At 47.3% G+C, this 24,499-nt stretch overlaps 1 protein-coding gene across 3 annotated transcripts in view; it reads right to left on the bottom strand.

Moving 5' to 3' along the window:
* Nucleotides 1-24,499, bottom strand: part of cfap54 (cilia and flagella associated protein 54) — a 139,510-nt gene that overhangs the window by 57,454 nt on the left and 57,557 nt on the right. For all 3 annotated transcript variants that reach the window (XR_008761814.1, XM_055943019.1, XM_055943020.1), the window contains exons 30-39: nucleotides 21,134-21,233; nucleotides 20,935-21,029; nucleotides 20,584-20,784; nucleotides 20,046-20,218; nucleotides 19,651-19,853; nucleotides 19,175-19,384; nucleotides 7,857-8,050; nucleotides 6,779-6,914; nucleotides 6,406-6,529; nucleotides 2,931-3,086 (exon numbers count right to left, since the gene is read on the bottom strand). Coding sequence is in view for 2 of the 3 variants with exons in the window: in XM_055943019.1 (XP_055798994.1) it covers nucleotides 2,931-3,086; nucleotides 6,406-6,529; nucleotides 6,779-6,914; nucleotides 7,857-8,050; nucleotides 19,175-19,384; nucleotides 19,651-19,853; nucleotides 20,046-20,218; nucleotides 20,584-20,784; nucleotides 20,935-21,029; nucleotides 21,134-21,233 (1,592 nt within the window). In the remaining variant the exon portion in view is untranslated. The remainder of the gene's footprint in view (nucleotides 1-2,930; nucleotides 3,087-6,405; nucleotides 6,530-6,778; nucleotides 6,915-7,856; nucleotides 8,051-19,174; nucleotides 19,385-19,650; nucleotides 19,854-20,045; nucleotides 20,219-20,583; nucleotides 20,785-20,934; nucleotides 21,030-21,133; nucleotides 21,234-24,499) is intronic.

Below are 24,499 nucleotides of genomic sequence, written 5' to 3'. Positions count from 1 at the left end.
AGTTTATCAAGTGTATGTCGTTTCGTCTTCGTCTTGTTAAATAAATTCATTATGTCTTATTCAAACGCTGCGTTTTGGTTCAATCCATGCTCCTCCTCTTCAGAGGAAGAGGAGAACCGTTACAGAACCACCCACCGATCCAGAACCAAGCAGCATGAGTTCGAGCAGTGGACATGGGAGGACGTGTTAAATGGAAAAGGTTGCTACACATGGGAGGAGATCCGAGCTGAACGAGATCGCCTTCCATGGGAACAGCTGGAGGCGATTAGGAGAGCGGAGGCAACGGGAGAGAGAGACCGGATTTATGAAGGTACTCGGCTAGCACGGAAGCCCGTGAAGAAACCCCAAAAATTTATTGGGGGGAGGCTAAGAGGTAGTGGGCCAAGGGCAGGTAGGAGACCTGCGCCCACTTCTCAGGCTTCTCAGCCCAGTACCACCAGTGCCTACACCACGCACCAGGCTTCCAGTGCGTTTTCAGAGCCCTGTTCCTCCTCCACGCACTCTTCCTATGGTGCGTGTCTCCAGCCCAGTGCCTCCAGTTCCGGCACCACGCACTAAGCCACCTGTGCGTCTCCAGAGCCCTGTACACACTGTTCCTTCTCCCCGTACTCGTCCTGATGTGCGTGCCCTCAGCCCGGTGCCACCAGTGCCGGTACCACGCAACGGGCAAATAGTACGCTTTGAGAGTCCAGTGTGCCCTGTCCCTGCTCCCCGCACTAGCATGAAGGTGCGTGTCCTTAGCCCAGTGCCTCCAGTTCCGGCACCACGCACCAGATCTACAGTGCGTCTCATCCGGCCAGAGCCATCCGTCTCACCAGCGCCATCTGAGCCATCCGTCTGCCCAGTGCCGTCTGAGCCATCCGTCTGCCCAGTGCCGTCTGAGCCATCCGTCTGCCCAGTGCCGTCTGAGCCATCCGTCTGCCCAGTGCCGTCTGAGCCATCCGTCTGCCCAGTGCCGTCTGAGCCATCCGTCTGTCCCGAGCCATTAGAGCCGCCCGTCTGTCCCGAGCCGTCAGAGCCGTTAGTCAGTCAGGAGCCGCTAGAGCCATTCGTCAGTCAGGATCTGCCCGAGCCGCCAACCAGACAGGATCTGCCAGAGCCGCCAACCAGACAGGATCTGCCAGAGCCGCCAACCAGACAGGATCTGCCAGAGCCGCCAACAAGACAGGATCTGCCAGAGCCGCCAACCAGACAGGATCTGCCAGAGCCGCCAACCAGACAGGATCTGCCAGAGCCGCCAGCGAGCCATGAGCGTCCAGAGCCGTCAGCCAGCCATGAGCGTCCAGAGCCGTCAGCCAGCCATGAGCGTCCAGAGCCGTCAGCCAGCCATGAGCGTCCAGACCCGTCAGCCAGCCATGAGCGTCCAGAGCCGTCAGCCAGCCATGAGCGTCCAGAGCCGTCAGCCAGCCATGAGCGTCCAGAGCCGTCAGCCAGCCATGAGCGTCCAGAGCCGTCAGCCAGCCATGAGCGTCCAGAGCCGTCAGCCAGCCATGAGCGTCCAGAGCCGTCAGCTAGTCATGAGCGTCCAGAGCTGCCATGTATCCAGAACTGCCCCTCAGTCCAGAGCTGTCTCTCTGTCCAGAGTTGCCCCTCTATCCTGAGCTACCTCTCTATCTTGAGCTACCTCTCTATCTTGAGCTACCTCTCTATCTTGAGCTACCTCTCTATTCTGACCTACCTCTCTGTCCTGAGCTACCTTGTCCCGGAGCTGTCCCTTAATTTTGTGTTGCCTCTTATATTAGGTGGGTGGAATAGGAGGGTGGTCATTCTGAGGGGGAGAAGTAAGCTGGGATTGACTATGGTGGGGTGGGGACCTCGTCCAGAGCCTGAGCCACCACCGTGGTCAGATGCCCACCCAGACCCTCCCCTAAACTTTGTGCTGGTGCGCCCGGAGTTCGCACCTTAAGGGGGGGGTTATGTCACGTTCCTGACCTGTTTCTGTTAGTTTTTGTATGTGTTAGTTGGTCAGGACGTGAGTTTGGGTGGGCAGTCTATGTTTTCTGTTTCTATGTTTGTTTAAGGGTTGCCTGGTATGGCTCTCAATTAGAGGCAGGTGTTTGGCGTTTCCTCTAATTGAGAGTCATATTAAGGTAGGTTGTTTCACATTGTTTGTTGTGGGTGGTTGTCTCCTGTGTCAGTGTATGTGTTATGTTACGCCACATGGGACTGTTTCGGTTTTTGTTTGTTTGTTCGTTTTATGTAGGCATTTTCCTGTTCATGCGTTCTTCGTGTTTCATGTGAGTTCGTCGTCCAGGTCTGTCTACGTCGTTTGTTGTTTTTGTAGTTTATCAAGTGTATGTCATTTCGTCTTCGTCTTGTTAAATAAATTCATTATGTCTTATTCAAACGCTGCGTTTTGGTTCAATCCATGCTCCTCCTCTTCAGAGGAAGAGGAGAACCGTTACAGAAAGACCTTGGGTTGGTTGTAGATAGTTTAACAGCTCTCTCCTCTGTCACCCGGAAACCCGGAGAAGTGTGGTCGAGGAGTGTGTCAATTCGTTAGTAGGCAAACGGAAGAGTGTCCTCCCCTCCTCGACAGCCACCTTTCATCGAGGATATTCATGTGTATCCTATTTTTTTTTTTACATCTGCAACACCCCTTTTGAATCAGATTTAGTTTTGATAAAGGAAAAAAAATATGCACACGTTTAAAAACAATACGCTATTTACCTCTAAAATGTCGAACATTTCTAACTTAATTTGTTTTGATCCACCCCTGTAAACGTAAATGTGCCTAACGATGTGCAAGTGGAGAAGGACCGTCTCATTTCAAGCGCATTTCCATCCACGTTCACTCGCCGACTCTCCTCGATTGACTTTGACTTTTTTTTAAAGGAGGCGAGAAGGACGCAGGAGATGAGCAAATGGAATTGATTAAAGGGCCAGAGTCACAAACACACAGCAAAGTGAGATAGAAAGGATGTACTCACAGGGCTGTGTGTGTGCCAGCAGCAGTAGTAGCAGTGTGCGGCTGTGTTGGAAGTTCTGCAGAGTGTGATGGCCCTTCTCCAGGGCCTTCCTGAAACAACACAGTGTATCCTCCACATCCAGAGGAACACACACCAGACACATGGCCCGGCGCACCTCTACAACAGACCAAAACACACACACACACACACACACACCGTAATATGACTACGGCGACACATCAATATACCCACAGACCAGTATGACTGATGATTTATTTTAAAAAGGAATGGTTGAATGCAGGGCTCGACATTAACGCTTGTCCTCTTGTCCGGGAGAAGTAAAAAAATAAATAAATTGTTGGCCAAGAAGAATATAGAAAAAAAAAATCAAACAATTAACTCCAAAATTAATTGAGAGTCAAACGTTGGAATAATATTCTATTTATTCTATCTATTTTTCATGTACATACTGTAAGTAAAAAAGCCTACATGTCAAAGTGTAGGTGATATACAATACATATTGGCTAGAGCCTGATGTCCAAACCAATGCTGACATCCAGAAAATGTAGCCAAACTTTAATGAGACTTTTAATGACATAAATATAGCCCGGAGAGTGAAGGACCATGCCATGTGTGCACCGTATATCACCCACCTTGAATCTGAGCGAAGGTGGTCAGCATTGCTTTGTAAACACTTAATATGCCATTGAAACCAGAACTTTTCTTGTGTTCTATTGGTTTTTAAATCAACGTTTAAGTTCATTAGTCATTTACAGTGCCTTCAGAAAGTATTCAAAACCCTTGATCTTTTCCATTTTGTTACGTTACAGCCCTATTCTAAAATGTATTGAATTGTTTTTGACCCTCATCAATCTACACGCAATACCCCATAATGACAAAGCAAAAAGAGGTTTTTAGAAATATTACATTTACATTAGTATTCAGACCCTTTAGTCAGTACTTTTTTGAAGCACCTTTGGCAGCGATTACAGCCTCGAGTCTTCTTGGGTATGACGCTACAAGCTTGGCACACCTGTATTTGGAGAGTTTCTCTCATTCAACTCTGCAGATCCTCTCAAGCTCTGTCAGGTTGGATGGCGAGCGTTGCTGCACAGCTATTTTCAGGTCTCTCCGGAGATTCAAGGGTTCAAGTCCTGGGCCACTGAAGAACATTCAGAGACTTGTCCTGAAGCCACTCCTGCTTTGTCTTGGCTGTGTGCTTAGGGCTGTCATGTGCCTTTTACTGAGGAGTGGCTTCCATCTGACCACTCTACCATAAAGGCCTGATTGGTAAAGTGCTGCAGAGATGGTTGTCCTTCTGGGAGGATATCCCATCTCCACAGAGGAACTCTAGAGCTCTGTCAGTATCCATCGGGTTCTTGGTCACCTCCCTGACCAAGGCCCTTCTCCCCGATTGTTCAGTTTGGCCGGGTGGCCAGCTCTACGAAGAGTCTTGGTGGTTCCAAACTTCTTCCATTTGAGAAGGATGGAAGCCACTGTGTTCTTGGGGACCTTCAATGCTGCAGAAATGTGTTGGTACCCATCCCCAGATCTGTGCCTTGACCCAATCCTGTCTCGGAGCTCTACGGACAATTCCTTTGACTCATGGCTTGTTTTTGGTCTGACATGCACTGTCAACTGTGGGACCTTATATAGACAGGCGTGTGCCTTTCCAAATCATGTCCAATCAATTGAATTTACCACAGTGGACTCCCAAGTTGTAGAAACATCTCAAGGATGATCAACAGAAACAGGATGCACCGTAGCTCAATTTCAGGTCTCATAGCAAAGGGTCTGAATATGAATGTAAATAAGTTATTTCTATTTTTAATAGATTTGCAAAAATGTTTAAAAACCTGTTTTCGCTTTGTCAATATGGGGTATTATGTGTAGATTGCCGAGTATTTTATGTTTTTTATCCATTTCATAATAAGGCCGTAATTTAACAAAATGTGGAAAAAGTCAAGGGGTCTGAATACTTTCCAAACGCACTGTAAGTAACCCATGCTAGATGCTAGTTAGATCTCACATCTTTCTTAATTTCTCATGGATATTATCTCTGTTACATGAAACTGCTCAAACTTTTGAGAAAGGCGTTTCCCGCTAATTACATTTTGGAACATTCCCACGTAGCCTAGAGCCATTTGTGCATTGTTGAGCTTATAATATGAAGAAATAAAACTTGATCATGTTGGATCTGTAGCATCAGCCTCATTGCTTTTTTAAAATTGTTTAATGTGCAGTGGTTGTATGAATTTTGGATCTGTCGACCCAGAACTGTCCCAGAGTCTGTTTTGAACTGTAATCATATTTGTTATCGTCCCAGGGACAACAGGACGCCCTTAATTTCGAGCCCTGGATGGAATTATTCTATTAACACATAATGTTTGTAATTGTAATGTTGCAATATTTTATAGGCTTAGGAGAGCTTTAAAGGGGCAGTGTTGTATTTTGAGACGGGCTGATTACCGTGGCTGATTGGGCTGCACAACGAGTCGATAAGTCAGCGACCAGTGTTGTATCGACATGCCTGCCGACTTGAAGCCCTTCCTACTGGGCATCACGATCATGTCGCCGGCGGCAGCTAACGTGGCCATTTTTTGCTCTCACGTGATTCGATTTTAAGTAGGATAACCGCCTACACAAGAAATAACTAATATGAATCTAGATCTAGATTAACCTAGATGTCACACATACATACAGCCTACTCCTCAATGAGTAGGGCATGAATTGGAACAACACCGAGACCCAGTGCCCTTCGCCTCCACTTGACAAGCCCTATTGTCCGGCAATGGTGTGGGAAGGAGCTACCTTGTATCCAATATCAGGGTGACAGTCACAGGCGTACAACGTATCAAGCAACAGCACGCCCATCATCAATACTTTTAATCAAAAATAAACAATCGTCAGTTTCAGAACTGAAAATCGACAATTATTAGTGTAAAAACCAACAGTGAAATACGACTCAAACTCATCCTCTGGCTTAAGAACAGAAGTCCAAACTCTTGCGGTACGGTAGTTGCACTGCTTTGATTGCACTGCTCAATCAAAACCGTCTAACCTACAGCAGAGCGCTTTTGACACGCCCACTACTTTCCTTTCGACACGCCCACTCGCCCATACTCTGTCACCATATTGGGATGCAGCTACCCACTTCCCCTTGAATATGCATCATAAACCAATAGGCAGAGTGTAGCCTACAAATGCATTTTATTTTGTAAAGTGGTTCCTTGCATTATACAATGCCGTAGACATGGTGTTAAAGACCGTTTACGTTTTTGGAGGGACAAGTGACTTGAACTTTGACAAGTAAACAAAATCAGTCCTACTTGTACAAAGGACAAGTAGATAAAAAAAGTTAATGTCAAGCCCTGGAATAAATGGCATAATTAGGTTGGCCTATATCAATACAAGTGCCAGGCTTATCGACTTATAGCAATAAAATATGATTCAGTGATTGACTGACTGATTTCCAGCTGCTACTGGATTCCCGTACCAGAGAGTTCGAGGAGCTCAGCGTTTGGGTTGGTGGGAGTGTTGCACCCTCGTCTGGGGGCAGGCGCAGCAGGGGGAGTCCAGCAATTCAGCAACTCTCTCCCTGTATAGTTCTTACAAGTGATCTGACACACAGGGGTAGAGACTGTTCAACACACACACTGTACACCCACTCTACACACACAAACAGCATCCTAACACACAGCAGTCGTCTCAATTCTGTCCCTACAGTATTCATTATAAACCATACCCCATAGAAGCAGTTATCCTCTAATCCACACTAAGCCTTAGGAATGGATTAGTGTCCTGACATTGAGATCAAGTATGACACCCTGTTCATTGGGTGGTAAAAGCTTGTGTCTATTCCCTCTAACCTTCTCTCCAGTGACGTTCTGCGTTTTGATGAAGTGTGGCTGAGGGACCGGAGGTCCTCCAAAGTAGCTGATCCTCTCTAGCAGTCTCCTCTGAGCGTGGACCAGGATAGGAGTGATCATGTGGGTGTAGCGCTCTCTGGGATGCACAACATATAGGACAGAGACAGTACTGGCAGGCAGGCAGGCACGCACACCTCCCTGTGACAGGATGGAAACTACCTACGATGTGTGTGAGTTGAAGAGCAGGGTCAACTGTGTGTGTGTATGGAGAGCAAGAGAGAGAGCTATAGAGAGAGATAATGTGTGTGTGTGTGTGTGTGTGTGTGTTTGGAGAGCAAGAGAGAGAGCAAGAGAGAGAGAGAGAGAGATAATGTGTGTGTGTGTGTTTGGAGAGCAAGAGAGAGCAAGAGAGAGAGAGATAGTGTGTGTGTAGAGCAAGAGAGAGAGAGAGAGTTTGTGTGTGTGGAGAGCAAGAGAGAGAGCGAGAGAGAGAGAGAGAGCAAGAGAGAGCGAGCGAGCAAGAGAGAGCAAGAGAGAGAGCGAGCGAGGGAGAGCGAGCAAGAAAGAGTGTGAGAAAGAGAGAGTGAGCGAGAGAGCGAGCAAGAGAGAAAGAGAGCGAGCAAGGGAGAGAGTGTGAGAAAGAGAGAGAGAGAGCAAGAGAGAAAGAGAGAGAGCGAGCGAGGGAGAGAGAGCAAGAAAGAGAGAGAGCAAGAAAGAGAGAGAGCGAGAGAGCAAGAGAGAAAGAGAGCGAGGGAGAGAGAGCAAGAAAGAGAGAGAGCGAGAGAGCAAGAGAGAAAGAGAGTGAGAGCAAAAGAGAGAGAGTGTGTGTGTGTGTGTGTTTGGAGAGCATGAGAGAGAGCAAGAGACAGAGAGATTGTGTGTGTGTGTGTGTGTGTGTGTGTGTGTGTGTGTGTGTGTGTGTGTGTGTGTGTGTGTGTGTGTGTGTGTGTGTGAGCAAGAGAGAGCGAGAGAGAAAGAGAGCAAGAGAGAGAGTGAGCAAGAAAGAGTGTGAGAAAGAGAGAGAGTGAGCGAGAGCAAAAGAGAGAGAGAGTGTGTGTGTGTAAGGGATGTTACCGACCGTGTGTGTGTGTTGAAGAGCAGGGCGAGGTGAGCCAGAGTCTCCCAGCGAGCCTCAAGGTAGAGCAGCTCAAGGGTGTGAAGGGTGAGGCTCCTGATCCATCTCAGGTCCACCAGGGTACCGTCATCCAGAGGGGCGGAGAAGTGCATGCTGGCCTCCATCTCCTCATCCTCCAATTCAAACACCTGCCAGAGCTAAGGACGGATAGAGGGAAACAGACACACAAAAGTACAATTATTCACATGGTATAATAGTGGTGTCAACTATTCCATTATATTTTCGACTCAAGTTAAAGATATTTGTATAAAACACGAAGTGTGTTTCAATGTACTGTACATACGTACATACAGTGGGGCCCGAAATTATTGACACCCTTGATGAGACAAAATGACTGAATAAAATAAATAATTCAAATACTGAGCTATATTTTATAGGGGAAAACATGGGGACAATATATTATTTCATACTAATACCATTTCTCAAAGAAAAATATTATGTTTAACAAGTAATGTTTTTTTTCTCTCAAAGAGGTATAGGTCAAAATTATTGATGCCTCTGTTTTCAATCAATTTGACCCCTATGTTTTTGAAAAATAGATATTTAATGAACAAAAAATATAAACGCAACATGTAAAGTGTTGGTCCCATGTTTCATAAGCTGAAATAAAATATCCCAGACATTTTCCACATGGACAAAAAGCTAATTTCTCTGAAATGTTGTGCACGAATTTGTATACATCCCCGTTAGTGAGCATTTCTCCTTTGTCAAGATAATCCATCCATATTTGTATTTGATTTATTATGGATCCCCATTAGCTGCTGCCAAGGCAGCTACTCTTCCTGGGGTCCGGCAAAATTAAGGCAGTTATACAGAATTCAAAACACACTAAGTGTGTACCCTCAGGTCCATACTCCACTACCACATATCTACAACACAAAATCCATGTGTACGTGTGTGTATACTGTATGTTATCATGTGTGTGTATATGTACACTACCGTTCAAAAGTTTGGGGTCACTTAGAAATGTCCTTGTTTTTGACCACACGACGGTCTAAAGGCCAGTTTTATTGCTTCTTTAAATCAGGACCACAGTTTTCAGCTGTGGTAACATAATTGCAAAAGGGTTTTCTAATGATCAATTAGCCTTTTAAAATGATACACTTGGATTAGCTAACACAACGTGCCATTGGAACACAGGAGTGATGGTTGCTGATAATGGGCCTCTGTACACCTATGTAGATATTCCATTAAAAATCTGCTGTTTCCAGCTACAATAGTCATTTACAACATTAACAATGTCCACACTGTATTTCTGATCAAGTTGATGTTATTTTAATAGACAAAAAATTTGCTTTTCTTTCAAAAACAAGGAAATGTCTAAGTGGCCCCAAACTTTTAAACAGTAGTGTACGTTTTTCCAGCAGCAGACTATGATCGATAATCTCAAAAGTCGCACTGAAGTCTAACAAAACAGCCCCACAATCTTTTTATCATCAATTTCTCTCAGCCAATCATCAGTCATTTGTGTAAGTGCTGTGCTCGTTGAATGTCCTTACGCATGCTGAAAGTCTGGTGTCAATTTGTTTACTGTGAAATAGCATTGTATCTGGTCAAACACCATTTTTCCCAGAAGTTTACTAAAGGTTGGTAACAGGCTGATTGGTCGGCTATTAGAGCCAGTAAAGGGGGCTTTACTATTCTTAGGTAGAGGAATGACTTTTGCTTCCCTCCAGGCCTGAGGGCACACACTTTCTAGTAGGCTTACATTGAAGATATGGCAAATAGGAGTGACGTCGTCTGCTATTATCCTCAGTAATTTTCCATCCAAGTTGTCAGACCCTGGTGGCTTGTTATTGTTGATAGACAATCATTTTTTCACCTCCTCCACACGCGCAATTCAAAATTACAATTCTTGTCAATAATAATTGGGTCAGATATGCTTGGATGTGTCGTGCTAGCGTTTGCTGCTGTCATGGCATGCCTCAGTTTGCTAATCTTGCCAATGAAAAAATTATTAAAGTAGTTGGCAATATCAGTCGGTTTTGTAACGAATGAGCCATCTGATTCGATGAATTATAGAGCTGAAAATTTAATTACAGCTTTTTACTATCATTCTTTATGTCATTTATGTGTGTTTCATAGTATAGTTTCTTCTTTTTATTAATTTGAGTCACATGATTTCTCAATTTGCAGTACGTTTGCCAATCGGTTGAATAGCCAGACTTACTTGCCATTCATTTTGCCTCATGCCTCTCAACCATACACTTTTTAAATTCCTCATCAATCCATGGGGATTTAACAGTTTTAACAGTCATTTTCTTAATGGGTGTATGCTTATTAGTAACTGGGATAAGCAATTTCATAGATGTGTCAAGTGAAGCGTCTGGTTGCTCCTCATTACGCACCACGGACCAACAAATATTATTTACATCAATAACATAGTAATCACTACAAAACGTATTGTATGACCTCAAATACACTATATTAGGTCCAGCCTTTGTAACGTTGGTTTTCCTAGATATGGCTATATATTGTGATCACTACATCCGATGGATCTGGATACTGCTTTAAAGCACACATTTAGTAAAGATGTGATCAATAAATGGTGATACTGACTGTTATCACTTGGTGGTCTATAGCAGCTTCCCGCTAGAATGGGCTTTAGTTGAGGCAGATGAACCTGTGGCCACATTACTTCAACAGTATTTAACATGAGATCCTCTCTAATCTTTACAGGCATGTGGTTCTGAATATAAACAGCAACACCTCCACCATTGACATTTATAGCTTATCTGTAAATATTATAACATTGTATTACTACCACTGTATCATCAAAGGTATTGTCTAGGTGAGTTTCAGAGATAGACATAATATGAATATCATCTGCTACTAGCAAATTATTCATTTCATGAACCTTGTTTCTTAAGCTAGATGTGTTAACGTGGGCTATTTTGAGCACTTTTCTGGGAGGCGTGATTGTTTTCATTGCTTTACTGGGAAGCGTAGCAGAAGTAGACATGCTCATGTTATTTATGTTAGTGCAGGGTGAGCTGCACACAGTGGACTTCCTACTAGAGCACACCGCCTGTCACGATCGTGTGGCGGATTGACGGACCAAAATGCAGCTTTTGGAAAATAAGCCATCTTCTTTATTAAACACAACACGAAGATGAACACGACACAAAAACTCTATACAAAATAACAAAACAACAAAACGACCGTGAAGCTACAAACGTAGTGCACAAAACATACAGGCTACTAACGTTCTTACATAGACAATTACCCACAACCAATGAGAGCCTATGGCTACCCTAAATAAGGCTCCCAATCAGAGACAACCGAAATCAGCTGTCTCTAATTGGGAACTCATTCGGGTAACCATAGACTCTCCTAGAATACTAACCACCATAGACAATACTAGACATCTACACTCAACACAAAACCATACACTACAACCATTAACCCCTTTACCAAATAAACACCCAAAACAACAAAACATAAACATTCCCCATGTCACACCCTGACCTAACTAAAATAATAAAGAAAACAAAGAATAATAAGGCCAGGGCGTGACATAACCCCCCCCTTGAGGCGCGAACTCCGGGCGCACCATACACAGTCTAGGGGAGGATCTGGGTGGGCTCCCCTCCACGGTGGCGGCTCCGGCTCTGGTCGTCCTCCCCACGTCACCACAGTACCTAACCACCTCCTAGGCTTCCTCCAACCGACCCCCCTCCACATTAACCACATTGCATTAAGGGGGAGTTCCGGACTAAGGGACAGCTCCGGACTAAGAACCAGTACCAGGGTAAGGGGCAGTACCAGGGTCAGGGGCAGTACCAGGGTAAGGGGCAACACCAGGGTAAGGGGCAGCACCAGGGGAAGGGGCAGCTCCAGGGTAAGGGGCAGCTCCGGACTGAGGAATGGCAGCTCCGGACTGAGGGACTGCAGCTCCGGACTGAGGGACTGCAGCTCCGGACTGAGGGACGGCCCATGGCTGGCTGACAGATCTGGCTGCTCATGGCTGGCTAACGGATCTGGCTGCTCATGGCTGGCTAACTGATCTGGCTGCTCATGGCTGGCTGACGGATCTGGCTGCTCATGGCTGGCTGACGGATCTGGCTGCTCATGGCTGGCTGACGGATCTGGCTGCTCATGGCTGGCTGACGGATCTGGCTGCTCATGGCTAGCTGACGGATCTGGCTGCTCATGGCTAGCTGACGGATCTGGCTGCTCATGGCTAGCTGACGGATCTGGCTGCTCATGGCTAGCTAACGGATCTGGCTGCTCATGGCTAGCTGACGGATCTGGCTGCTCATGGCTAGCTGACGGATCTGGCTGCTCATGGCTGGCTGACGGATCTGGCTGCTCATGGCTGGCTGACTGATCTGGCTGCTCCTGTCTGGTTGGCGGCTCTGGCAGATCCTGTCTGGTTGGCGGCTCTGGCAGACCCTGTCTGGTTGGCGGCTCTGGCAAATCCTGTCTGACGGACGGCTCTAGCGGCTCCTGTCTGGCTGGCGGCTCTAGCGGCTCCTGTCTGGCGGACGGCTCAGTGGGCTCATGGCAGACGGGCGGCTTTGCAGGCTCATGGCAGACGGGCGGCTTTGCAGGCTCATTGCAGACGGATGGCTCAGATGGCGCTGGGGAGACGGATGGCTCAGATGGCGCTGGGGAGACGGATGGCTCAGATGGCGCTGGGGAGACGAGCAGTTCAGTCAACGCTGTGCAGACGGCAGACTCCTGCCGGCTGAGGCGCACTGTAGGCCTGGTGCGTGGTGCCGGGACTGGTGGCACCGGGCTGGGGACACGCATCTCAGGGCTAGTGCGGGGAGCAGGAACAGGGCATACTGGACCCTGGGAGCGCACATTAGGCCTAGTGCGTGGTGCCGGAACTGGTGGTACCGGGCTGGGGACACGCATCTCAGGGCTAGTGCGGGGAGCAGGAACAGGGCATACTAGACCCTGGGGACGCACATTAGGCCTAGTGCGTGGGACCGGAACTGGTGGTACCGGACTGGGGACACGCATCTCAGGGCTAATGCGGGGAGCAGCAACAGGGCACACTGGACTCTCAAGGCGTACGATAGGCCTTGTGCGTGGTACCGGTACTGGTGGTACCGGGCTGAGGACCCGCACATCAAAGCTAGTACGGGGAGCAGGAACAGTGCGTAAAGGGCTCTGGAGACGCACCTTAGACCTAGTGCTTGGTGCCGGAACTAGTGGTACAGGGCTGGGGACATGCATCTCAGGATGAGTGCACAAAGTAGAAACAGGACACACCGGGTTGTGAAGGTGTACTGGAGACCTGGTGTGTATAGCCGGCATCAAATCTTCCGGAACTTTAACACGAGTTTCAGGCTGAGTACGAGGAACTGACACAGGTGGCATCGGACAGCTAATACGCTCCTCAGGAAGAATGCATTGCATACTCTGCCAAACCAACAGCTCTCTCTCTTCACTCTCCTCCAATTTCGTTAACAACTCTTCGAATGTCTCATAATCTCCCCTTCGTTCACTCTCCTCCAATCTGTCCAATAATTCCTCGACACACTCAGACTCACCCCTCAACTTCGCCGACTGCTCCAAGTGCCCCCCTCCAAATTTTTTTTTGTGCTGTCTTCCTCCCGTGTCGCCTTGCTGCCTCTATCCCTGCCTTGGGGCAGTGATATTCCCCTGGCTGTGACCAGGGTCCTCTCCCATCTAGAATTTCCTCCCAACTCCAGAAATCCTTTGGTGGTAGGTCCTGTTGCCGCCTTCCATGCCGCTTGGTCCTATGGTGGGTAATTCTGTCTCGATCGTGTGGCGGATTGACGGACCAAAATGCAGCTTTTGGAAAATAAGCCATCTTCTTTATTAAACACAACACGAAGATGAACACGACACAAAAACTCTATACAAAATAACAAAACAACAAAACGACCGTGAAGCTACAAACGTAGTGCACAAAACATACAGGCTACTAACGTTCTTACATAGACAATTACCCACAACCAATGAGAGCCTATGGCTACCCTAAATAAGGCTCCCAATCAGAGACAACCGAAATCAGCTGTCTCTAATTGGGAACTCATTCGGGTAACCATAGACTCTCCTAGAATACTAACCACCATAGACAATACTAGACATCTACACTCAACACAAAACCATACACTACAACCATTAACCCCTTTACCAAATAAACACCCAAAACAACAAAACATAAACATTCCCCATGTCACACCCTGACCTAACTAAAATAATAAAGAAAACAAAGAATAATAAGGCCAGGGCGTGACACCGCCTCAGTGATAACAGTATAAATCTGGTTCATAGGCACATGATTACTGAATACAATAGCTGTAGGATCAGCAGAGGCATTCAGGGCAGTTAGCGGGACATACATTAGGTTACTTACATTGTGTCTACCAATGCCCCTGGTGTAAAGTACATTTGCTAAAGCATTGATAACTCAGCGACACAATGGTAGGGATTAAATGAGCTGGACATGGGTCATTGATAAATCATTGTCTCAACGAAGCCTTATAATGCTGTGAAAGGATCCAGGAACCCAAATGATTTGGGTGGATCCCATCCTCATGTTTTGTTTCCAAAATTGTCAACAAAAGTTATCTCCATTGAGCTGCAATAATCACGAAGCTATATCAAGAAGCTGATTAAACAGCATGATCATTACACAGGTGCATCTTGTGCTGGGGAAAATAAAAGGCCACTCTAAAATGTGCAGTTTTGTCACACAACGCGATTGTAACGGCGGCCTTCCCTCTCTTCACTAGAAGAGGGGGTGAAACAAGGATCGGACCAACACGCAGCGTAGCCAGTGCTCAACATGTTTAATTACCAACAACTACTGTGAACACTAAACAAATACAAAATAACAAAAGTGGCAAACCGATACAGAACTATCTGGTGCAGAACACAAACACAGAGACAGGAAACAACCACCCACAATCCCCAACACAAAACAAGCCACCTATATATGATTCTCAATCAGGGACAACGATTGACAGCTGTCTCTGATTGAGAACCATATTAGGCTGGACACAGAAACAGACTAACTAGACACACAACATAGAATTCCCACCCAGCTCATGTCCTGACCAACACTAAACAAGCAAAACACATAAGAACTATGGTCAGGACGTGACAGTGACCCCCCCCCCCCCTGAGGTGCGGACTCCGAACGCACCCCTAAAACTCAAGGGGAGGGTCTGGGTGGGCATCTGTCCGCGGTGGCGGCTCCGGCGGTGGACGAGGACACCACTCCACCACTGTCTTTGTCCCCCTCCTTAGCATCCTTTGAGTGGCGACCCTCGCCCCCGACCTTGGCCTAGGAATCCTCCCCAAGGCCCCCACATGATTTAGGAGACAGCTCAGGACAGAGAGGTAGCTCAGGACAGAGCGGTAGCTCAAGACAGAGAGGCAACTCCGGACTAAAGGGCAACTCCGGACTAAAGGGCAGCTCATGACTGGAGGGCAGCTCATGACTGGAGGGCAGCTCATGACTGAAAGGCAGCTCATGACTGAAAGGCAGCTCATGACTGGAGGGCAGCTCATGACTGGAGGGCAGCTCATGACTGGAGGGCGGCTCATGACTGGAGGGCGGCTCATGACTGGAGGGCGGCTCATGACTGGAGGGCGGCTCATGACTGGAGGGCGGCTCATGACTGGAGGGCGGCTCATGACTGGCTGGCGGCTCATGACTGGCTGGCGGCTCTGGCAGCTCCTGACTGGCTGGCGGCTCTGGCAGCTCCTGACTGACGGACGGCTCTAGCGGCTCCTGACGGACGGCTCTAATGGCTCGGGACAGACGGGCGGCTCTGAAGGCTCGTGGCAGACGGATGGCTCAGATGGCGCTGGGCAGACGGATGGCTCAGATGGCGCTGGGCAGACGAATGGCTCAGATGGCGCTGGGCAGACGGATGGCTCAGATGGCGCTGGGCAGACGGATGGCTCAGATGGCGCTGGGCAGACGGATGGCTCAGATGGCGCTGGGCAGACGGATGGCTCAGATGGCGCTGGGCAGACGGATGGCTCAGATGGCGCTGGGCAGACAGATGGCTCAGATGGCGCTGGGCAGGCAGGCAGCTCAGACGGCGCTGGGCAGACGAGCAGTGCAGGCAGCTCAGACGGCGCTGGACAGACGAGCAGTGCAGGCGGCGTTGAGCAGGCAGGCAGTACAGACGGTGCCGGGCAGACGAGCAGTGCAGGCGGCGTTAGGCAGACGGCCGACTCTGACCTGCTGAGGCGCACAGTAGGCCTGGTGCGTGGTGCCGGAACTGGTGGTACCGGACTGGAGACACGCACCTCAAGGCTAGTGCGGGGAACAGGAACAGGGCACACTGGACTCTCGAGGCACACTATAGGCCTGGTGTGTGGTACCGGCACTGGTGGTACCGGGCTGAGGGCACGCACCTCAGGGCGAGTGCGGGGAGAAGGAACAGTGCGTACAGTGCTCTGGAGACGCACAGGAGGCTTGATGCGTGGTGCCGGAACTGGAGGTACTGGGCTGGAGACACGCACCACAGGGCGAGTGCGTGGAGGAGGAACAGGGTTCTGGAGACGCACTAGAAGCCTGGTGCGTGGTGTAGGCACTAGTGGTACTGGGCTGAGGGCACACACCTCAGGGCGAGTGCGGGGAGAAGGAACAGTGCATACAGGGCTCTGGAGACGCACAGGAGGCTTGGTGCGTGGTGCCGGAACTGGAGGTACTGGGCTGGAGACACGCACCATAGGGAGAGTGCGTGGAGAAGGAACAGGCCTCTGGAGACGCACTGGAAGCCTGGTGCGTGGTGTAGGCACTGGTGGTACTGGGCTGGGGCCACGCACCATAAGGCGAGTGCGGGGTGCTGGAACTGGAGGAAATGGGCTGGGGCGGGAAGGTGGCGCCGGATATACCGGACCGTGTAGGCGTACTGGCTCCCTTGAGCACCGAGCCTGCCCAACCTTACCTGGTTGAATGCTCCCCGTAGCCCGTCCAGTGCGGGGAGGTGGAATAACCCGCACTGGGCTGTGTTGGCGAACCGGGGACACCATGCGTAAGGTTGGTGCCATGTACACCGGCCCGAGGAGACGTACTGGAGGCCAGATATGTAGAGCCGGCTTCATGGCACTTGGCTCAATGCTCAATCTAGCCCGGCCAGTGCGGGGAGGTGGAATAACCCGCACCGGGCTATGCACACGTACAGGAGACACCGTGCGCTCTTCCGCATAACACGGTGTCTTTAGCCCCCCCCCCCCCCCAATATACATTTTTGGGGTTTCTTCACGGGCTTCTTACCGCGTCGTCGTGCTAACCTCATTCGCCGGTATCCCTCTACACATTGCTCCATCGAATCCCAGGCGGGCTCCGGCACTCTCCCTGGGTCAACCGACCACCTGTCTATTTCCTCCCAAGTGGTGTAACCCAGATCCGGCTCGAGCTAGCTCCTCGAAACGCCGCCTCTCTGCTTTTGCTGCCTCCAGCTCTGCTTTGGGGCGGCGATACTCCTCTGGCTCTGCCCAGGGTCCTTTTCCGTCCAGCTCGTCCTCCCATGTCCATTTCTCCTGGTCCCGCTGCTGCCACTGCTGCCCGTTGCTACGCTGCTTGGTCCGAGATTGGTGGGTGGTTCTGTAACGGCGGCCTTCCCTCTCTTCACTAGAAGAGGGGGTGAAACAAGGATCGGACCAACACGTAGCGTAGCCAGTGTTCAACATGTTTAATTAACAACAACTACTGTGAACACTAAACAAATACAAAATAACAAAAGTGGCAAACCGATACAGACCTATCTGGTGCAGAACACAAACACAGAGACAGGAAACAACCACCCACAATCCACAACACAAAACAAGCCACCTATATATGATTCTCAATCAGGGACAACGATTGACAGCTGTCTCTGATTGAGAACCATTTTAGGCTGGACACAGAAACAGACTAAATAGACACACAACATAGAATTCCCACCCAGCTCACGTCCTGACCAACACTAAACAAGCAAAACACATAAGAACTATGGTCAGGACGTGACAGCGATGCCTGCCACAGATGTCTCAAGCTTCGAGGGAGCGTGCAATTGGCATGCTGACTGCAGGATTTTCCACCAGAGCTGTTGTCAGAAAATATTACGTTATTGTCTCTACCATAAGTCGCATCCAACGTAGTTTTAGAGAATTTGGCAGTACGTCCAACCGGCCTCACAACCGCACACCACGTACGTGTATTGCGTCGTGTGGGTGAGCTGTTTGCTGATGTCAATGTTGTGAACAGAGTGCCCCATGGTGACAGTGGGGTTATGGTATGAGCAGGCATAAACTACGGACAACGAACACAATTGCATTTTATCGAAGGCAATTTGAATGCCCAGAGATACCATGACGAGATCCTGAGGCCCATTGTCGTGCCATTCATCCGCCACCATTACCTCGTGTCAGCATGATAATGCACGGCCCCATGTTGCAAGGATCTTTACACAATTCCTGGAAGCTGAATATGTCACAGTTCTTCCCTGGCCTGAATACTCACCAGACATGTCACCCATTGAGCATGTTTGTGATGCTCTGGATCAACATGTATGACAGCATGTTCCAGTTCCCACCAATACCCAGTAACTTGGCACTGCCTTAGAACAGGAGGGGGACAACATTCCACAGGCCACAATCAACAGCCTGATAAACTCTATGCAAAGGAGATGTGTCGCGCTGCATGAGGCAAATGGTGGTCACACCAGATACTGACTGGTTTTCTGATCCACGCCCTACCTTTTTAAGGTATCTGTGACCAGTTATGTGAAATCCATAGATTAGGGCCTAACTAATGTATTTAAATTGACTGATTTCCTTATATATAACTGTAACTCAGTAAAATCCTTTAAATTGTTGTATGTGCGATTATATTTTTGTTCAGCATATATTACCTGTTAAACAAAAGTTATATCTCTGAGCAATAGCATTTGTATAAAATAATATAATGTCCCTTTTTTTGTGTGCATACAATAAACACTGAGTATACCAAACATTAGGAACATCTTCCTAGTATTGACTGACATCAATAAGCCTGGATTCACCTGCTCAGTCTATGTCATGGAACCAGCAGGTGTTCTAAATATGTTTTGTACTCAGTGTAGCTCAGTATTTGAATTGTTTCTTATATACAGTCATTTTTAGCTTTTCTTTATCAAGGGTGTCAATCATTTCGGACCCCACTGTACATTAGTTTATACATTACTTTGATGTTGCTTTAGCAATATCAACTGTTTGGTGAAGTTGTGTAGACAAGTGAGTATATTTATGAGTTGAACAATAATCGAGCTCAAAAGCAAGTAAGAGTAAAGTGAGACCTGCATCGTCTCCATCATGTTCATGACGAGGTCTGTAGCCAGCTCAAACAAAGGGGTGAGGACAGTGTAGAGCTGTTCCAATGTTAAAGGGATGGGGGGCTCCATGGATGTACCCCTGTCTACTAGTAGAGTGATGGTACAGCCCTGGTCCCATAGTGTCCGACACACACACTGCAACGTTGTCCAGTGGCCCCCACGATGGGCAAGTACCTGTTTACACACACACACACACACCCTTCATAAATACTATACATAAACATACTAATATACAGGTCATTGCCAAACACATTACACTCTCAACGTAAATACAGATATTGTTTGTTCTGACGTTACTGTTTACATTTTGGAGTGTGGGCGCATGTATGCATACATAGAGTGCATGCATATTTAATTTTTGTTGCCTGTTTGTATGTGTGTGTGTGTGTGTGTTTGTGTGTATATGCATCCGTGTCTGTTTGTGTGTGTATATCAGGTACCATGGCTCTGCGGAGGTGCAGGGCAGCCTTGTTGAGTGACTCCAGCAGCTGAGTGGCGGTGCGTCTGGTCGGGGAGGTGGTCATCACTGAGGGCTCACTATAGTCCGAGTCCACAGCGGGCTGGGTACGGGGAGAGTCCTGCTCACTGTCCTGCTCACTGCTCTCTGTCGTGTTGAAGTCCTCTCCACTGGTGGTGGTGGCAGCTGAAGGGTGGAGAGAGAGAAAGAGTGAAAGATAGGAAGAATGTTCTTGTCCTCTGATGTGTGACCCCTCTGGTGATGGGTCAAAAGAAAGAGCGATAGTGAGAGAGAGAGGGAGAGCGATATAGAAAGCAAAAGACAAAAAAAAGAGAGACAGGGAGAGTGTTGAGGATAGTTAGCTAGTTATTTCCTTACCCTGTCCACTCTCCTTGGCCTTGTGGAGGGTGGCTCTGAGGCAGGTCTGGGGCGTGGCTTTGGGGGGCGGGGGGATCAGGTCAGGGACTCCGATGTGCTGATGCATGTTCCTCCACCTCACAAGAGTACCAGAGTGGGCCAGGGAGAACAACAACGGAGGCAGCTGGCTGTAGCTGCAAGAACAAAAATGTCATCATGGTCTATTGTCTTTGTTCTAAAATACACAAAAAATATTGTTCATATATGTACAATCAATAAAACACAGAAACGTAGCTAACTATTCTCCTATGCTCGCTTGAAAGTGAGCTGGCACCAGATACGTTATAGGGCTAGCTCAGCTCCCTTTTAGCTACACTCTTAGCGAATTGTGCTGGAAAGGACAGTGACTGTGGAAAGAAAACATCTGAGCCAGCACAGTACAATCTGGAGGGAATGATAGCATGACAAGGGTACAGTATGTATATGTGGAGAAACAGTCATCTGTATGTGTGTGTGTATATGTGTAAGTATGCATGCGTGTGTTTGGGTCCATATTTACCTGTGTTGTAGGGCCCCAAGGCCCTGGTGGTTCTCCAGGCTCCTTCTCAGTAGTCCCAGGTGAGCCCTGGCGATGCTAAGGTTGAGGTGACACCTCCACAGCCACTCCTCAGCACACACCTGTCTCAGACGCCTCCGACGCTGGTGACGGCGCACCAGGGGGGCTAGCTGGTTCAGCATGGTGTCCACCGCCTTACACTCCCTGACACGCAGATGTGAGTGGAGCATTCATGCAGGTTATGCACTTGCATAAGCCCACATCCGCACACACTCATGCAATTGGGGTAAAAGTTGATCAGTAATTGGTCATAAGCACAAAGAGAGACAGTTGCTGTAAAAGTACTGTACCCACCTCTCTGTGTTCTGTGCTTTCAGAGCAGTCAGTTGTTTCTTCTGGAGAAACTCTTTCCTCTTCTTGTCACTCCAGAATGTACTAGCTTTGTTCTTCTAAAGGGGACAAGAAACGGATGTCAGACGTATTTAATTATTCTTCTGCAATAGCTTCATGGGAGGGACAGAAAAGACAAGGGAAAGATTTTAGCTGAGCTCACCTTGTACTCCATGATGGAGGAGGAGTACTTCTTCAGTTCTTTCCTTGAGGTTGATCTGTCCCCCGGGCCCTTCTTAGGCCCTGTCAGTCCCTCATCCCTCCTGTCACACACACACACATACCACACACCACACACCACACACAACACACAACACACATCACATACAGTTGGGTTCCGAGTCTGACCCCACAAGTGTTTGTCCTGGTCTGTCACTTGGTATATATATATAACTCAGAGCCCTAAAACAACATCAACATACTGTACCGGCACTGTCTCAAGGACACAACAGGCCTTTTCATAAGCTACATCATTCTTTAACCTCTTAAATGTAACTAAAGATAATCAAAACTGTCATCTACGTAATCCCCCCCCCAAATAATTATTTATCATGAGAGGGCCATAAAGTGGGGACTATGAAGAGACACCCACAAAAGGTACAGACACACTCAAATGCACACAAGCGCTAGCACATGCACTCTACACACACCTACACTGTAATATTGTTGTATGATGGTACTATACATTTTGTATTGTAGATATGTAGTGGTGTAATAATGTTATATGATGTACTGTTTTAACATTTCTACTGTTTTATCTTTTGTTTTACAGTACCATTCAAAAGTTGGACACCTACTCATTCAGCGGTTTTTCTTAATTTTTACTATTTTCTACATTGTAGAATAATAGTGAAGACATAACACATATGGAATTATGTAGTAACCAATTTCTTTTTAAACAATTCTCCAAAGTAGCCACCCTTTGCCTTGATGACAGCTTTGCACTCTTGGCATGACAAGGTAGGGGTGGTATACAGAAGATAGCCCTATTTGGTAAAATACCAAGTTAATATTATAGCAAGAACAGCTCAAATAAGCAAAGAGAAACGACAGTCCACCATTATTTTAAGACATGAAGGTCAGTCAATCCGGAAAATTTGAAGAACTTTGAACGTTTCTTCAAGTGCAGTCGCAAAAATCAAACAAATCTGTAGAAAATAGTAAATTTAAAGAAGAACCCTGCAATGAGCAGGTTTGTCAAAAACTTTTGACTGGTACTGAATATGTAATGTAAATGCCTTGTGTTTGGACCCCAGAAAGAGAAGCTGCTGTCACGTTCCTGACCTGTTTTCCTTTGTTATGTATTTGTTTTAGTTGGTCAGGGCGTGAGTTGGGTGGGTTAGTCTATGTTTTCTATTTCTATGTGGGGTTTTGTGTTCGGCCTGGTATGATTCTCAATTAGAGACAGGTGTGTATCGTTTGTCTCTGATTGAGAGTCATACTAAGGCAGCCAGGGTTTCACTGGTGTTTTGTGGGTGTTTGTTCTTGTGTCAGCGTTTGGGCCACACAGGACTGTTGCAGGTTAGTCACGTTTGTTGTTTTGTTAATTTGTAGTGTTTTGTTGGTTTGCCATTAAATCATGAATACCTCCTACTCCGCATCTTGGTCCGATCCATGCTCCTCCTCGTCTGAGGAGGAGAACTACATTGACAACCTTTACAGCTGCTACCTTTCCAGCAGCTAATGGGGATCCTTAACAAATACATAATAACTAGTAATGCTGCATACTCCAAGAAAGGTTAAAATCTCACCTTTCTGGTAAAAATAATTATACATTGCTGAGGTGTAGTCACTTTTGAGCTCAAGTACACAGCAGAAATATAATGAAATTATGAAATGTTTAATATGATGTACTTCCTATTCAACAAAACTGTATGAATAAGGTTTGATATTACTTATACTTTTTCTAAATATAGTATAATCAATTTATAAAATGACTAACTATAAGATTTCACTTTCCTTATAACTGTAAAATACATATTTGTATATTTACATGCTGACCAGACCCGACACGTCGCGTGTGCGAGCGTTGCAAAATATATTTACACATACATGTTATTGAATCATTGCACCCACACTGCTCATATGCGTGGCCAGCCGCTAAAATAGAACTTGGTTCTATTTCAAATCAAATGAAATCAAATTGTATTTGTCACATACACATGGTTAAAAGATGTTAATGCGAGTGTAGCGAAATGCTTGTGCTTCTAGTTCCGACCATGCAGTAATATCTAACAAGTAATCTAACCTAACAATTTCACAACAACTACCTTATACACACAAGTGTAAAGGAATGAATAAGAATATGTACATAAAAATATATGAATGAGTGATGGCCGAACGGTATATGCAAGATGCAGTAGATGGTATAGAGTACAGTATATACATATGAGATGAGTAATGTAGGGTATGTAAACATTATATAAAGTGGCATTGTTTAAATTGGCTAGTGATACATTTATTACATCAAGATGGCAAGATGCAGTAGATGATATAGAGTACAGTATATACATATGAGATGAGTAATGTAGGGTATGTAAACATTATATAAAGTGGTATTGTTTAAAGTGGCTAGTCATACATTTATTACATCAAGATGGCAAGATGCAGTAGATGGTATAGAGTACAGTATATACTTATGAGATGAGTAATGTAGGGTATGTAAAGTGTTAGTGATGGCTGTTTAACAGTCTGATGGCCTTGAGATAGAAGCTGTCTCTCGGTCCCCGCTTTGATGCAACTGTACTGACCTCGCCTTCTGGATGATAGTGGGGTGAACAGGCAGTGGCTCGGGTGGTTGTTGTCCTTGATGATCTTTGTGGCCTTCCTGTGACATCGGGTGGTGTAGGTGTCCTGGAGGGAAGGTAGTTTGCCCCCGGTGATGCGTTGTGCAGACATCACTACCCTCTGGAGAGCCTTATGGTTGTGGGCGGAGCAGTTGCCGTACCAGGCGGCGATACAGCCAGACAGGATGCTCTCGATTGTGCATCTGTAAAAGTTTGAAATTGTTTCTGGTGACAAGCCAAATTTCTTCAGCCTCCTGAGGTTGAAGAGGCGCTGCTGCGCCTTCTTCACCACGCTGTCTGTGTGGGTGCACCATTTCAGTTTGTCCGTGATGTGTACGCCGAGGAACTTAACTTTCCACCTTCTCCACTGCTGTGGATAGGGGGCTGCTCCCTCTGCTGTTTCCTGAAGTCCCCGATCATCTCCTTTGTTTTGTTGACGTTGAATGTGAGCTTATTTTCCTGACACCACACTCCAAGGGCACTCACCTCCTCCCTGTAGGCCGTCTCGTCGTTGTTGGTAATCAAGCCTACCACTGTAGTGTCGTCTGCAAACTTGATGATTGAGTTGGAGGCGTGCATGGCCACGCAGTCATGGGTGAACAGGGAGTACAGGAGAGGGCTGAGAATGCACCCTTGTGGGGCCCCAGTGTTGAGGATCAGCGGGGTGGAGATGTTGTTACCTACCCTCACCACCTGGGGGCGGCCCGTCAGGAAGTCCAGGACCCAGTTGCACAGGGCTGGGT

The sequence above is a fragment of the Salvelinus fontinalis genome, chromosome 13 (assembly GCF_029448725.1).
Source record: "Salvelinus fontinalis isolate EN_2023a chromosome 13, ASM2944872v1, whole genome shotgun sequence".
NCBI classification, from domain to species: Eukaryota; Metazoa; Chordata; class Actinopteri; order Salmoniformes; family Salmonidae; genus Salvelinus; species Salvelinus fontinalis.
Note: the sequence above shows the minus strand (reverse complement) of the source record. Positions and strands in the feature narration are given on the sequence as shown.